The sequence below is a fragment of the Eleutherodactylus coqui genome, chromosome 5, assembly GCF_035609145.1.
Source record: "Eleutherodactylus coqui strain aEleCoq1 chromosome 5, aEleCoq1.hap1, whole genome shotgun sequence".
In the NCBI taxonomy this organism is placed as follows: domain Eukaryota; kingdom Metazoa; phylum Chordata; class Amphibia; order Anura; family Eleutherodactylidae; genus Eleutherodactylus; species Eleutherodactylus coqui.
Window position 1 is genome coordinate 230,608,879 of NC_089841.1, and position 13,800 is coordinate 230,622,678.

The window sequence follows — 13,800 nt, forward strand, 5'->3', positions numbered from 1 at the left end:
CTTTTATACAGAATACATTCATATATGTTGGTGTAATGCGAGTATCAGTAGTAATTGCACTAGGGGTACTATATAGGGATGTAGTTGCAAAAAAATGGCCATGACTAGGATCTGAGCAGCTTAGGTACAGCTATCTGTGTAGGTAGGGCTAGCAACAGTAATGGGGCTAGCATGGAGGCAGAGATGTCTATTTGCATCATACTTGTGGGTGCGCTCATGAAAATGAATGGTGTTGTTCTGTAAGTAAGGGCGGCTTCAGATGAGCATATGCACAAATCCGTTTGTGGGTACGAAATGTATTTTTGCATGAACGAAGTTAGGAGATGGCAGGAAACAAGCTGATACGCCTGTGCAGATAGTTTTGGTTTTTTTGCAATCGAAATACTAGTTCGTACGCTCGCATGTTACACCCTTTCCGTAGAATAGAATGGCAATTAGGGCCAGCTGTCTTCTTCTCCCTGTGTTGTATGCAGGGTAACTACTTCCCATTCACATTTTTCTTGAGCTGTCATAGAAGTCTATGGCGAGATTTATATGAAGTCTATGGCGAGATTTATATGAAGTCTATGGCAAGATTTATATGAAGTCTATGGCAAGATTTTCACGTGCGGACATGTCTCCGCAAATACGTTCATCTGAAACCACCCGAAGACTGTGGTAAGGTGTTGCATGATTGCTACATTGTGTGTTTCGGACAGTCTAGTTCATTATCTGAGGTTTATAATTCAGTAGTCTTGCTTGTTATCAAGGGGACATATACAGATATGCAGCACTAATTGTGAGATTTGCAGCTTAGGGTCACCACAGCATCCATGTTATTTTGCATAGAGTTGTTATTGCCATTTACTTGGAATGTATGTAGCTGTATGTTAGTAGCATAGGCATGCTGTGCTATCAGTAATATGTTATATCGTGCATTAAATGGTATTTCTAAAACATGCAACTTAATGCCCTTCTTGTTGCTTCCCTTCCTTCCCAAAGTGCACCGTGTCCCCATACAAGTGGAAACTATGGGAGATGCAAGATTGCCACTGGAGGTGACGGAGGTCAGTCATGGAGGATTGAGAAAACATGGGAGCAGCAGGAGGAGCTTGAACTCACTATGGGGGGGAGGCATGGGGCAGGACACTTTAAGGCGAGCCAGGGGCGTAACTATAGAGGGTGCAGGGGATGCGGTTGCACCCGGGCCCAGGAGCCTTAGGCGGCCCATAAGGCCTCTCTTCTCCATAAAGAGAGCCCAATACTATGAATAAAGCATTATAGTTGGGGGCCCTGTTACAGGTTTTGCATTTGGGCCCAGAAGCTTCAAGTTATGCCTCTGTGCAGCATGGTTTAGGTATGGGTACGGGTACAGATACAGATAGAGGGGGGGCCCCAGCTCACCTTTTACATCAGGGCCCCTGAGCCTTTAGTTACACCCCTGAGGTGAGCATAACATGAACTGTAGAGTCACATGATCATGATGCTGGTAATGATAGTGTCGGGGTCATCTGACCATTCATGTGTCACAGCAACTGGCAGTGGCCACGGGTGATTAGTCAAATCACATGACCATGTATCACAGCTACTGCTAGAGATTATCAGTCAACATTATGCTGGGTAGTCACATTACCACAAAACTAGCATCACTGACATTTAAAGCCCTGGAACGAATATTGTTCAAATGAGCGAAAATGAACCGTTCAGTGTACACGCAGCCAACGATCAAACGACGAATGATAAATCGTTTGCTTTTTGTTTAGTGTTCATTTTATGCAGGCATAAAAATAATCGTTGGCTCATTGACTAATTGTTCGGGTTAAATACCGATTGATGGGTCGTTCTCATTGACTTATAAAGTGAATCTGAACAACTGAACAATTTCTCAAATGAATGAGCAAATGCTGTATCTGCCTGTATGAACGATGGATGAAGAAGAAACAGATTATTAAGGGGGTTGCTTATGGATGAAATATTGATGATTTTATGAGAGGTCATCAAAATTTGATTGGTGGTGATTAGAGATGAGCGAGCGTACTCGGATAAGCACTACTCGCTCGAGTAATTGGCTTTATCCGAGTATCGCTGTGCTCGGGGCTAAAGATTCGGGTGCCGGCACGGAGCGGGGAGCTGCAGGGGAGAGCGGGGAGGAACGGAGGTAAGATCTTTCTCTCCTTCTCTCCCGCCCGCTCTCCCCTGCTCCCCGCTGCGACTCACCTGTTAGCCGCAGCGGCACCCGAATCTTTAGCCCCGTCCACAGCGATACTCGGATAAAGCCAATTACTCGAGTGAGTAGTGCTTATCCGAGTACGCTCGCTCATCTCTAGTGGTGATCTGCCAGCTGGCATCCCTGGCATCTAGCTCCTAACTGGCCCCTTGTCATTGCATATGGAGCCAGAAGCAGACAGCTCCATACACATTGCAGAGGCCCCGGTTGGTAATGCAGGCACAGCTCATATTGAATTCTCACTGATATCAATAGTTCAGTCCCGGACTTCTCATTTAATAAACCAAGTTCTGTCCAGTTTTCAGGAACATAATTCCAATTCATTTGAAATATACTGTTGTCCCTGCTTTTTTAGCATTTTTGTCCTGTTTGTATTACATCTTCCAAAAATTGCATCCCACAGTTACATTCCTAAATTTAATACCTATTGCTGGATGCTTAAAGGGGTTGTCCCGCGCCGAAACGGTTTTTTTTTTTTTCAACCCCCCCCCCCCCGTTCGGCGCGAGACAACCCCGATGCAGGGACGTACAGAAAGCTTACCGGAGCGCTTACCTTAATCCCCGCGCTCCGGTGACTTCTATACTTACCGGTGAAGATGGCCGCTGGAATCCTCTTCCTCCGTGGACCGCAGCTCTTCTGTGCGGTCCATTGCCGATTCCAGCCTCCTGATTGGCTGGAATCGGCACGTGACGGGGCGGAGCTACACGGAGCCTGCATTCTGCACGAGCGGCTCCATTGAAGAGAGCAGAAGACCAGGACTGCGCAAGCGCGGCTAATTTGGCCATCGGAGGGCGAAAATTAGTCGGCACCATGGAGACGAGGACGCCAGCAACGGAGCAGGTAAGTAAAAAACTTTTTATAACTTCTGTATGGCTCATAATTAATGCACAATGTATATTACAAAGTGCATTAATATGGCCATACAGAAGTGTATAGACCCACTTGCTGCCGCGGGACAACCCCTTTAATTTAATAGAAACTCCTACATTTGTACTTCTCCTAGCTAAAGCCTGCCTAAAGAATTGCATAAATGTATAAATTATTTACTTATCTTGTATTGATTTTGCTTTATATATGTTTTGTCTATCATTCACACCCTCAGGCCGAATGCACACCGGCGGGTCAGATTCTGCATGCTTTTTCTTCTTTTCTTCTGCACTGCAGCTGGTCCGCACGGTGAGCCGTCGGACATGCGTAGTACAGAGTTTACTTTTTAAACCGGGTGCTTTTCCTACATCTTCGTCTAGCAATGACTCGGAATCCACAACCCTTCCACAATGTCATTGCAGAAGGGCTGCAGATCCGACGGCTTCCATTGACATCAATGAAAGCCATCTACGCGGAATCCACGCTGGAGTAGGACATTCTGCAATTTTGCCTCCGCGAGCAGAAAATCTCAATTGATTTCCCTTTGTGGGCAGGGAAAAGTGCTTTCCATAGCATGTCTATGGGCAGTATTTGCTGCGGAATCCAGAGGCGAACGCCCACTCCAGATTCCGCAATCCAAATACACCCGAGTGCATTGGGCCAAAGTGAGAGTAAAAACTCCGCAATAGAAACAGCTTTGTGACTTGAGAGCTAAGGCCTGACTGTTGCCATGTGATATTTAGACTTCATTGCATATCAGTCCCATATTGTTTTGTTCAAAACCAGGTAATATCCTGTATATTTGTTGAAATGGAATCAAATACAAATAGATTCAATATAATTCTGGGCACTTTACACTCCATGAGCATAGCAGAGCCAATGTTCTTCAATGCTGTACAGTGGCAACTGCTTCCTACTATAAGGCCTCAGTCACACGGGCGCATCGGTACCCGTACACCAGCGCCGATGTGCCCGTGTGACTGACACCAGCAGACAGACGTACCTGCAGACGGCCGTCTCTCTGCAGCGCTGGAGGAAAGAACATGTGACCGGCTTCATTGCCGGTCATGTGTTCTTTCCTCCGGCGCTGCAGAGAGACGGCCGTCTTTAGGTACGTCCGTCTCCTTCCTGCAGTCACACGGGCGCATCGGCGCCGGTGTACGGGTACCGATGCGCCCGTGTGACTGAGGCCTAAAGCTGTAGGTACTCTATGTCCTACTATATGGTAATTCCATATGGCACCATGCTATATTATGCATTTAAGGAGAGAATATCTCCATGATATGTTCTTCAATGAAGCATTGTAAGCCTCCAATTAAATAAGATCATTACATAGAAATAGTAAGATCCAGCAATTTTTATATAAGAGACTTCTATACAACTTGGGGCTATGTAAGGTCATGAACTATTAGTTTAACTTGAGTATAGTTGCTAGGCACATCTTAAAGGGTTAGCTTCCTTTCTATGAATTTAATATGTCGTGTTAGTAAATTGACCTAAATAAACAACACAAGTGCAATTAACAGCAGTTTATTACAATAATTCATAATTAATATACAGTTAATTTTAGCAAATAACAGTTTTCTACAAAAAAATAGAAATCATATAAAAGTATTATTAATGCACATCGAGTCTACAAAACATTCCGTTGAACTACAGGTAAGGCCTTGAGGTGTGTTTGTATCTGTTACTACTGATTTTCTTGGTTTATCCTGGGGTAAAGGCCATTAATGTTCACAGTGTCCTTACGATGGTAGTAAGAAGCATCTCGTAACATTCCAGGAAATGCATAATCCATTCCAGGATGAAAAGGAAAGGATGGAACAAAGCCAGATGTAAAGTAAGGGGAAATAAATCCTGGAAGACCTCTGTTAGATGTTGAATAGGCAAAGCGGAAGGGATTCAACCCAAGTCTTGGATGAAACATATTTGTATCAGCACCAACCGATGATGGACTTGTGTGTAGAGGAGAAAAGGCAGATTTAGTACCAAAACTACCAATGCCTAAACCAGTTAAGTTTAATGGTGAATCTCTTGAGAACTTACTGAGGTCCGATCCAGATGGGCCGTCAATTTCTTTGGCATCTTGTGTGTGTTCTCTTCCATTTAAAACCAACTCTATGGCTTGGACCACATCTCCTTTGCAATAGTGCAAGATGCCTTGTAAAGTCATTGGTTTGTGATTGGGAAAAACTTTGCTGAGAATTTCGAGGGGATCTCTTGGTTTTGTGCACAATATTGGAACTTTCGAATTTGAAGTGCTGTTGTCTTTTGGCCACTCGCTCTCATTTCCTGATTCCAAATCAGTAGACGACAATGATGTTGGACTGTCAGCACCTTCTGATCTTCCTTCAGAGCCAGAGGATTGAAGGGAATCTTTGATGGCTGTTTTCAAACCAGAGGACTCTAGTAGGAGATCTGCATTGACCTGCCCATTTGGAGGCATTTGTGGGACAGTGGCAGTGGTGTTGGAACATGATAATCTCTCATAGAATTTATCATATTTTTCTTTTGATTCATCTGAACCTGAATGAAAAAATACAAAATAATTTAGTATTGGCTATGTTATTGTTTAGAATTAATGCATTGTGTCATGATTTTAATTACATAGGGTTAAACTTAGCAACTCTACATGCGAAGATAGAAACAACCTATTGCATGGTGCTCGGACGAGTAATCAGTTACTCAAAAAGACCGATGCTTGCTCGAGCATCAGCCTTAAACGAGCGTGCTCGCTCATCTCTAGTCTTGACCTGTCTTTAGACGAAAAATGCTGCAAGCTCCCATGGACTCCTACAGGAGTTGAAAAAAAGGGAGGGGGAGGGAGTTTACCTGCATCTGGTGCTCAGTAAAAAAGACAGCTGGTTCTATGTAAGTATTAGCAGTCATTAAGAAGATTTCTGATGACTGGTGGAATTCAGCACTACAGCGTATATTTTTCACACAATACGCTTGTGTGAATGGACGAGAAAACAACTTCACTGATGCGATTTTTGTCCGCGATATGGCTGGCATAAAGCCACCATGCCCGTGTGAGAGGCCTCTGTCAGAGGATATCCAGATACTGCAATATAATGTACTGCAGTATATAATTTCCTGCTATACTAATATTGAAAACAAGGCAAAAGTAGCTACATTTGTTTTGAAAAATATATTCTGCCATTGTATAAGATTCTGATCACTCCATGTTCAGCAGTTTCAGTCAAAACATCTAGATATATACACGTCCGTGGACTTCTATGGGCTACAGATATGCCGAAAGAATATCCTTGTGGCATAAGGATTTGACTAATTTAAGGCAGATTAACAGAAGCGCATTTGCGCGTGCAAAATCAGTGCGCACAATACGCAGACCATAGAATCCATTGATTTCAGTTGGTTCTATCACACAAAATGTATTGCGTGCGCTTTAAAAAAAATGTAGAATGCTCTATTTTTATGCACATTTGTGCACCAAGGGCCCCATAAAAGTCTATGGGAGGTGCACTTAATACCCGTGTGATTGCACTATACACTGCGCAATTTCACGTGGAAAAGAACACATCTGGAACTAATTAGATTAAATAGCCAATTAAATTGGGGTGTGACTCTGTTCCACACCCGTGTTATGCTTTTCAGCACAACAGAATACTGCAGTAAAATGGATATCTTATGGATGGCATCACACCGCCATATTTGTGCACTAAAAAAACTTCTGCGCTAAACACAGAGAACAGAACCATTGATTTAAATGATTTCATCCTCACAAGCTCGTTTTGCATCCATGCAAAAAAATAGGACCTGTTCTATCTTTCTGCGTTTTGTGCAGCAAAACTGCCCTAGAAGTCTATGGCAGGTGGGCAAATATGCAAGGGGAAACAGGATGTAACGTTCGCGTGCGAACTGGCCCTGTGCGTGCAAATATTACAATTATAGTCGCAGACACGCGTGCAAAACCCTGATTATAGCCCTCTACAAACCTCATTTATGCGCAAAATATGTTACGCTGCGGTGAGTGTATTTGCACAAATGCTCGTGCGTCTCTGCCCTAAGTCATACATGTATCTAATGGAGTAAATACGTAATACGTCACACAGTGTGAGTAGAGCTTGTCTTGTATTGTACAATTGTACAGCAGATCAGTTCCATAAAATAAAGTTTTAAACTAAAAAGATGTCAATTTTTATATAAAATAGGGACCGATGTAGTCAAAAGCAAATAAACAATTAAGATTTAATTTACAGCAAGTATTTGTGTGTTTGTTTTTCGATAAATGGGATTAAATCAATCGTCATTTTTTATTTATATGTTATTCTCATTATTTTCACAATCACATCTTTATTCATGCAAATCAGTAAATATTTCAGGTTCTTAAATCAGCTTCTTGAATTTTGTTTAAATCAACAAACGCCACCCCTGCATTCCTGCCAGCGCCTCCTTATAGATGTATGAAGTAATATATGGTTATGTGCAAAAGGGATTGGACAACTGATTCACTAAACGCAGAGCAGGTATGACAAAAATGTGGCCGTTGGCATAATGCCAGCATTTTTTTAAAAGTTTTTAATTTAGGTCTAGGGTGAAGTTTAAGTAATTTTCTCATTTAAGATACACTTGGTTGCGCAACCAATGCCATAGTTACATATTTGCCATATTACCATATGAATAGCACATGCAGGAATTTTTACATAATATTAAATGTATTATATAACCATGATTAGATTAGCCATTTATATCTCAATAGCTTTATCAGCCGCAGTATCAATTTTAAATATTGGCCTTAGTTCTGAATACAGATGATAGAGAATAACTTTACATTGGTAACATTTGGGGACGTAAGTTATTTTGTATTGGAACATGGTATTTTGGGGTCTAATATATGGCAATGTAGCCCTCCAAACCATTTTGGAAATGTCACAACAAAGTATGTTCCCTGAAGCACATGTGGTGGAGCCGTTCTCTCATCTAACCTTATCGCTGTATATAAAAACACACAAATATTATATAGGCTATGTGTTAATAAGCAAACCAGTATAATTATATCTGCCAGCTTTCAGAGCTTATAGGCTCCTTCTTCAGGACCATGTTCCCGAGCTCTGGAAGCTTACGAATATATTTTTTGGACTAACCAATGAAGGCATCACCTCCATAATACTTTGTCTTCCATACACAAGAGTATTTAAAATCATGTAGATATTTCCGGCTAATACGGTACAACCTAAACATATTACTATGTTGGAAAGAGATAGAAAAGGAAATACATCAGATCTGTAATAGCAAAATCTCCCTATTCCACCAAATTGGTTCTCCTAAGCCTTAAACTTCATTCACATGAGCATTTTCACACCCGGGCCAAAAAACGCGACTATCTGAGACATTGGATTCCAATGCATTCGTTCACATGGGCGATTTTGCACTGCAAACAATCATCTGGTGGGGAAAAGTAGCACATACGCTGTCGATTGTGGCGGGCGCTTTTCTACGCATGGACAGAAAAGATAGTTCTGGTTCTATCTTGCAGCCGGAATACTCCTATGGGAGCAGGAAAAATAGGAAGGGGGAGGCAGCGTCCAACACAGGGAAAAGCTTACAGGTGCCTCTATTTAGGCATTTGATGTCATTCTGAGGATTTAGGTCAAGTGAGGGATTTTCGGGCTTCGGCGTATTTTGGATGAGAAAACGCTAATTAGGCTTGGGACTTGATCACGGAAAATTGTCCATTCATGCGAATTAATGGCGTGTACGAGTGAACGTAAAAACACATACGCTCGTGTGAAGGAGCCCTTAACCTGTGTTTAGACTGAACAATTATCATTCAAAACAATCGTTCAAACGAGGTAAACTGAAGAATAATCGTTTCATTCAAACTGAGGCAATGACTGCATGACGAACGAGAATCGTGCGCTTCTTGCTCGTCGTTCCGTTTCAGCCGGCATTGAAATCAGCGCTGGCTTTTGCACTTCTCGTGCACTTTAAACAGCGTTCATTCAGTGTCTCATATAGGAATGTATGCAGTAGTAATCGTTTTTGAAGGAAAGACACTTCACCTCAAATTAGATTACAGTATAACAAGTCAACTTTACACAGATATATATGTATCTATCTATCTATCTCTTTCATTACTATCTATCTATCTCATATCTATCTATCTATCTATCTCATATCTATCTATCTATCTATCTCATATCTATCTATCTATCTCATATCTATCTATCTCATATCTATCTATCTATCTATCTCATGTCTATCTATCTATCTATCTATCTATCTCATATCTATCTATCTATCTAATGTCTATTTATCTATCTATCTATCTATCTATCTACTATCCATCTCATATATACCTATCTATCAATATATAATATTATTATGTAATTAATTATGGCTTATTTTAAATCCAAAACAAAGTATATTTAGTCAGTTGATAGGATAAATTGTGTCGGTAGAATTCAATTTTCTCATCTTTAGCTAAAGAATTCAGAATTTAGAATTAGTGCAATTTCTAGTAACTTTTTCTATTTTGTAATTCTAAAGATTATTTATTTATTTAATTGCAACTGCAACTGCAACAAATATTTAACATTTTTATTCCCATTTGAGGACAGCACCTCTAGAATATGACAGTACAAGCACTGAATTCTGACATTAGGATTAAATACATCTTTTATCCATTCATATTTTACTATAATAAAAGGTTTTGTAAGCAAAATATATCACATATCCATGAAGATAAAATACATCTCAAAAGAGTGGAACTATCAAATAAAAAGTAATGCAATAAAAAAGTATATTTTAAGTTATAAATTCTAATTTCGCAATGAATATTTACAGTGTTTTATATTCCATCGTTCTAGAATGAAAAATTCTACACAACTTTATAAGCCGTCTCTCATTGTATTCGGCACATTGTTGCTGATACTGTGGAGTGGGAGAAGAGCAAATTACAAGAATAACATGAAAATATTCCCGTATTGTGCCGCGTATTTGTAGGGGGATAATGAAGAAAGGAAAGAACTAGGCTGCTTCTAAATCAGCATTTTGTATATATTTAAATTAATAACAACTTTATGTGTGATTATAAAAAGGTCATGCAACGGCAAACAAATTACTGGACTTCTTTAAGTAGTACCATGACAATTATGTGACTGCAAGGTTGAGCACAAGAATATAAGTGTATAGAGAGAGAGAAAGTGTAATACAGGCTGAATAGAGATACATTTCCATCCAGTTCAGCCTATTATTTTGCAATGAGGTAGGAGACAATTTTCCTCATTTTAGGGAAGTCCTTCCCGACTTCAAATCAGAATTACCAACTAGATTAACGACCCTTCTGATGTAATCAACGACTATAACATGTAATATATATATATATATATCTATATATATATATATATATATATATATACTGTATGTACCTGTGAAGTGGATATCCTGTAGTATAAAAACTTTTTACTTTGCTACTCTCCCTTTCTCTCTCTACAGATATACAGAGAGACAGTAGGTCAGTAAATGAAATGTTTTTAATACTAGAGGATATTCACTCCATCATAAGAAGTTCTCAGTTTGTAATTTATGATCTGCGATCACTTAGTCTTGTCGGTGAACACAGATCCTGAAGTATAGCTGCAGCCATCCAGCACTTTCATAGAGGAAATAGTTAACTTCATGCGGATCAGTAGTGTTATTTGTATGACACATTTGTTTTATTGCTGATGCCCCCAAACCATCATTCATATTTATGGCCGTGTTGTCGTACACTTCATAAATTTGTTGGAACTTGCTCTAGATGAAAGCCTCCGTGAAGCTCTGCCCTCCTGTACAGACATATTGTTTCTGCCATAGAAAACAGCTTTAATTATATCCCCATATGTCAACGTTTTAATCCCAGTTTAAGAAACCTTGTGTCTGTTAGCATGTGAAATAATAAATATGATAACAGTAATAATATTATGGGGTCCTGTTTTTTTATGCATTATGTTTGTGCCTTGCTACAACTGATACAACAGCCCATATGTGCACAAACCCCTCAGTACACACCAGACATAACTGAAACTCAACACGGCAGTAGCTTTATCCATCGTCAACCAGACCTGCGGTCAGGGATCACCGTGTCACTTAGCATATTCTGTGCTAATTCTAGTTAAATTGTATTTGGAGTTTTCGCGAAAAGCTCCTTTAACACAAAGACTATTTTGTTGTTAGAAAACCAATGTAATAAATGCAATAGATAGATAGATAGATAGATAGATAGATAGATAGATAGATAGATAGATAGATAGATAGATATGAGATAGATAGATATGAGATAGATAGATATGAGATAGATAGATAGATAGATATGAGATAGATAGATAGATAGATAGATAGATAGATAGATAGATAGATAGATAGATAGATAGATATGAGATGGATAGATATGAGATAGATAGATAGATAGATAGATATGATAGATAGAAGATAGATATGAGATAGATAGATGGATAGATAGATAGGAGACAGATAGATAGATATGAGATAGATAGATAGATAGATAGATATGAGATAGATAGATAGATATGAGATAGATAGATATGAGATAGATAGATAGATATGAGATAGATAGATGGGAGATAGATAGATAGATAGATAGATAGATAGATAGATAGATAGATAGCTATGAGATAGATAGATATGATAGATAGAAGATAGATATGAGATAGATAGATAGATAGATAGATAGATAGATAGATAGATAGATAGATAGATAGATAGGAGACAGATAGATAGATATGAGATAGATATGAGAGATAGATAGATAGATAGATAGATATGAGATAGATAGAAGATAGATAGATAGATAGATATGATAGATAGAAGATAGATATGATATAGATAGATAGATATGAGATAGATAGATGGATAGATAGATAGATAGATATGAGATAGATATTTTGTTACTTTTACTCACTTTTATTCTCTTGCTGACTGTAAATTGGCAATGCCTCCGTTTTATGGCTAATGGCATCCATTCCATCACTCCCTGGCCCAGTGTACATGAAGTGTTGCACACCCCGAACTTCACATTCTTCTTGAGCTTGCTGTCTCCTGAGAGCTACTTGAGCTGCCATAACCCTTTGACGCTCCGCAATCAGGGTGCATTTGGCACAGGCACAGTCCCTCCAGCGGCAAAAACGTTTGTGTCCTTTAAGTGCTGATACTACCCCATGATTTCGGCATCGTGCGCATTTGGGTGTTCGGGGATAGAGTGCACTCCCACCTGCTCCTCTTTCCAAAGCCATCCTTGGTGTACAAGCTGCTACTGCAGCTGCTGCGGCTCTTAAGAGAAGATTTGGAGGCCTCAAAAATGAGGCAGGCATGGGCACTGATGGTGGCACTGATATAGAGGATGAGGATGAATGAGGTGGAGGAGGAACTGGAGCAAGCAAGCCAGGAGTTAGAAGTGGTCTAGAGGAAATGTTTGGACTGGAGTTGTTACAGTCCATTGCAGCTTGGCAACTGGAGCAAAGCTTCAGCTCAGCCCTAACTGCCTCTCAGTTATAGACTGAGTTCTTCAAAGTGTCAAACACGGGTAAACAAATCTCTGTGACTGTGAGTCTGTTTCCCAGTCTCCTCCTCAGCAAGCCAGATGTTCAGTGTGATTTCAGGTTGGGCAGAAGGGGTGGGCAATAAGATGCTTTGAATGGAGGCGTAGCTTCAAATTGTATGGGGATTTCACAGGCACTGACCATTCTAGCAAGGGGTATACTATTAACAGTATGCAAATAGTGACAAGGAATGAAGTTCACTTTGAAACTAAAGAATAGGGGTTTAGGTGTGGCCAGATTAGAGACAGCATAAAGAATTTAAGAGCATGTAGATTACATATCTAGGCTATAAAATGCAGTAAAAAATAAATAAATAAATAAATAAATATATATATATATATATATATATATATTTGCTCTTACAAAGGAATGCTGTAAACTTTTTTATGATATGATAAGATTCTGAGTTAGGGACTGTAGAATTTATTCTTTAGGTGGGATTTTTATAGAATCAGAGAATCAATGAAGTCCAGAATTGCTACTCAATGACAGTGACACTCTATAAAATAAACAGGGGAAGTATAGATGAAAACTGAGTAGATGACCGGAATATGAGCTCAGTAAAACTACATTACTTAAAAAGGTACTTTATAGATCAGAGGTGTAACTATCAGCTTTTGGGACCCAATGCAATATCTTTATCGGGGCCCCCACCTACCATGTGCCATGTATAATATTAGCGTATTGTTATATGGCATGAAAACCTTCTGGCCCCTATTGCAGGGCTTAATAGAAAGACAACAAATATTTAATATACTGCAATGCAAAAGTATTGCAGTATGTTGTGATGACCTAGGTGCGACGTCTACCTCTGCACCTGTTATAGCTATACCTGTGGTATAAGGTAAAAGTGCAACTCTCAAAATAGGATGTTTCTGCAGAGTTTCGCTTAAGGCCATATGGACAGTCTGTCTGTGTGCTGTCCGATGTCTGTGATGACATTACGTGTCCTATTTGCATGCAAGACTCACTACGGAACAAGACGGAACATAGACCTGAGTGAAAAATAGCCCGTGTGCATGAACCCATTCAAATAATTGGGTTCTTCTCCTGTGCAAGTTCCAGGAATATTGTAATCGGATGGAACTTGCATCTCCCATGTGCATAAGCACTAAGTGTGACAAACACCACAGCATAGACAGAATGGTGATAATCTTCTAGAA

The 13,800-nt window shown here is 39.8% G+C and overlaps 1 protein-coding gene across 1 annotated transcript; it reads right to left on the minus strand.

Moving 5' to 3' along the window:
• Positions 1–4,713: 4,713 nt before the first annotated feature.
• On the minus strand, positions 4,714–12,572 carry DMRTA1 (DMRT like family A1). Its single transcript, XM_066602013.1, has 2 exons — positions 12,001–12,572; positions 4,714–5,600 (listed from the first exon to the last, which is right to left on the minus strand). The coding sequence occupies exons 1-2, from the start codon at positions 12,533–12,535 to the stop codon at positions 4,765–4,767; spliced, it is 1,371 nt and encodes a 456-aa protein (XP_066458110.1). The 5' UTR covers positions 12,536–12,572; the 3' UTR covers positions 4,714–4,764.
• Positions 12,573–13,800: the final 1,228 nt, after the last annotated feature.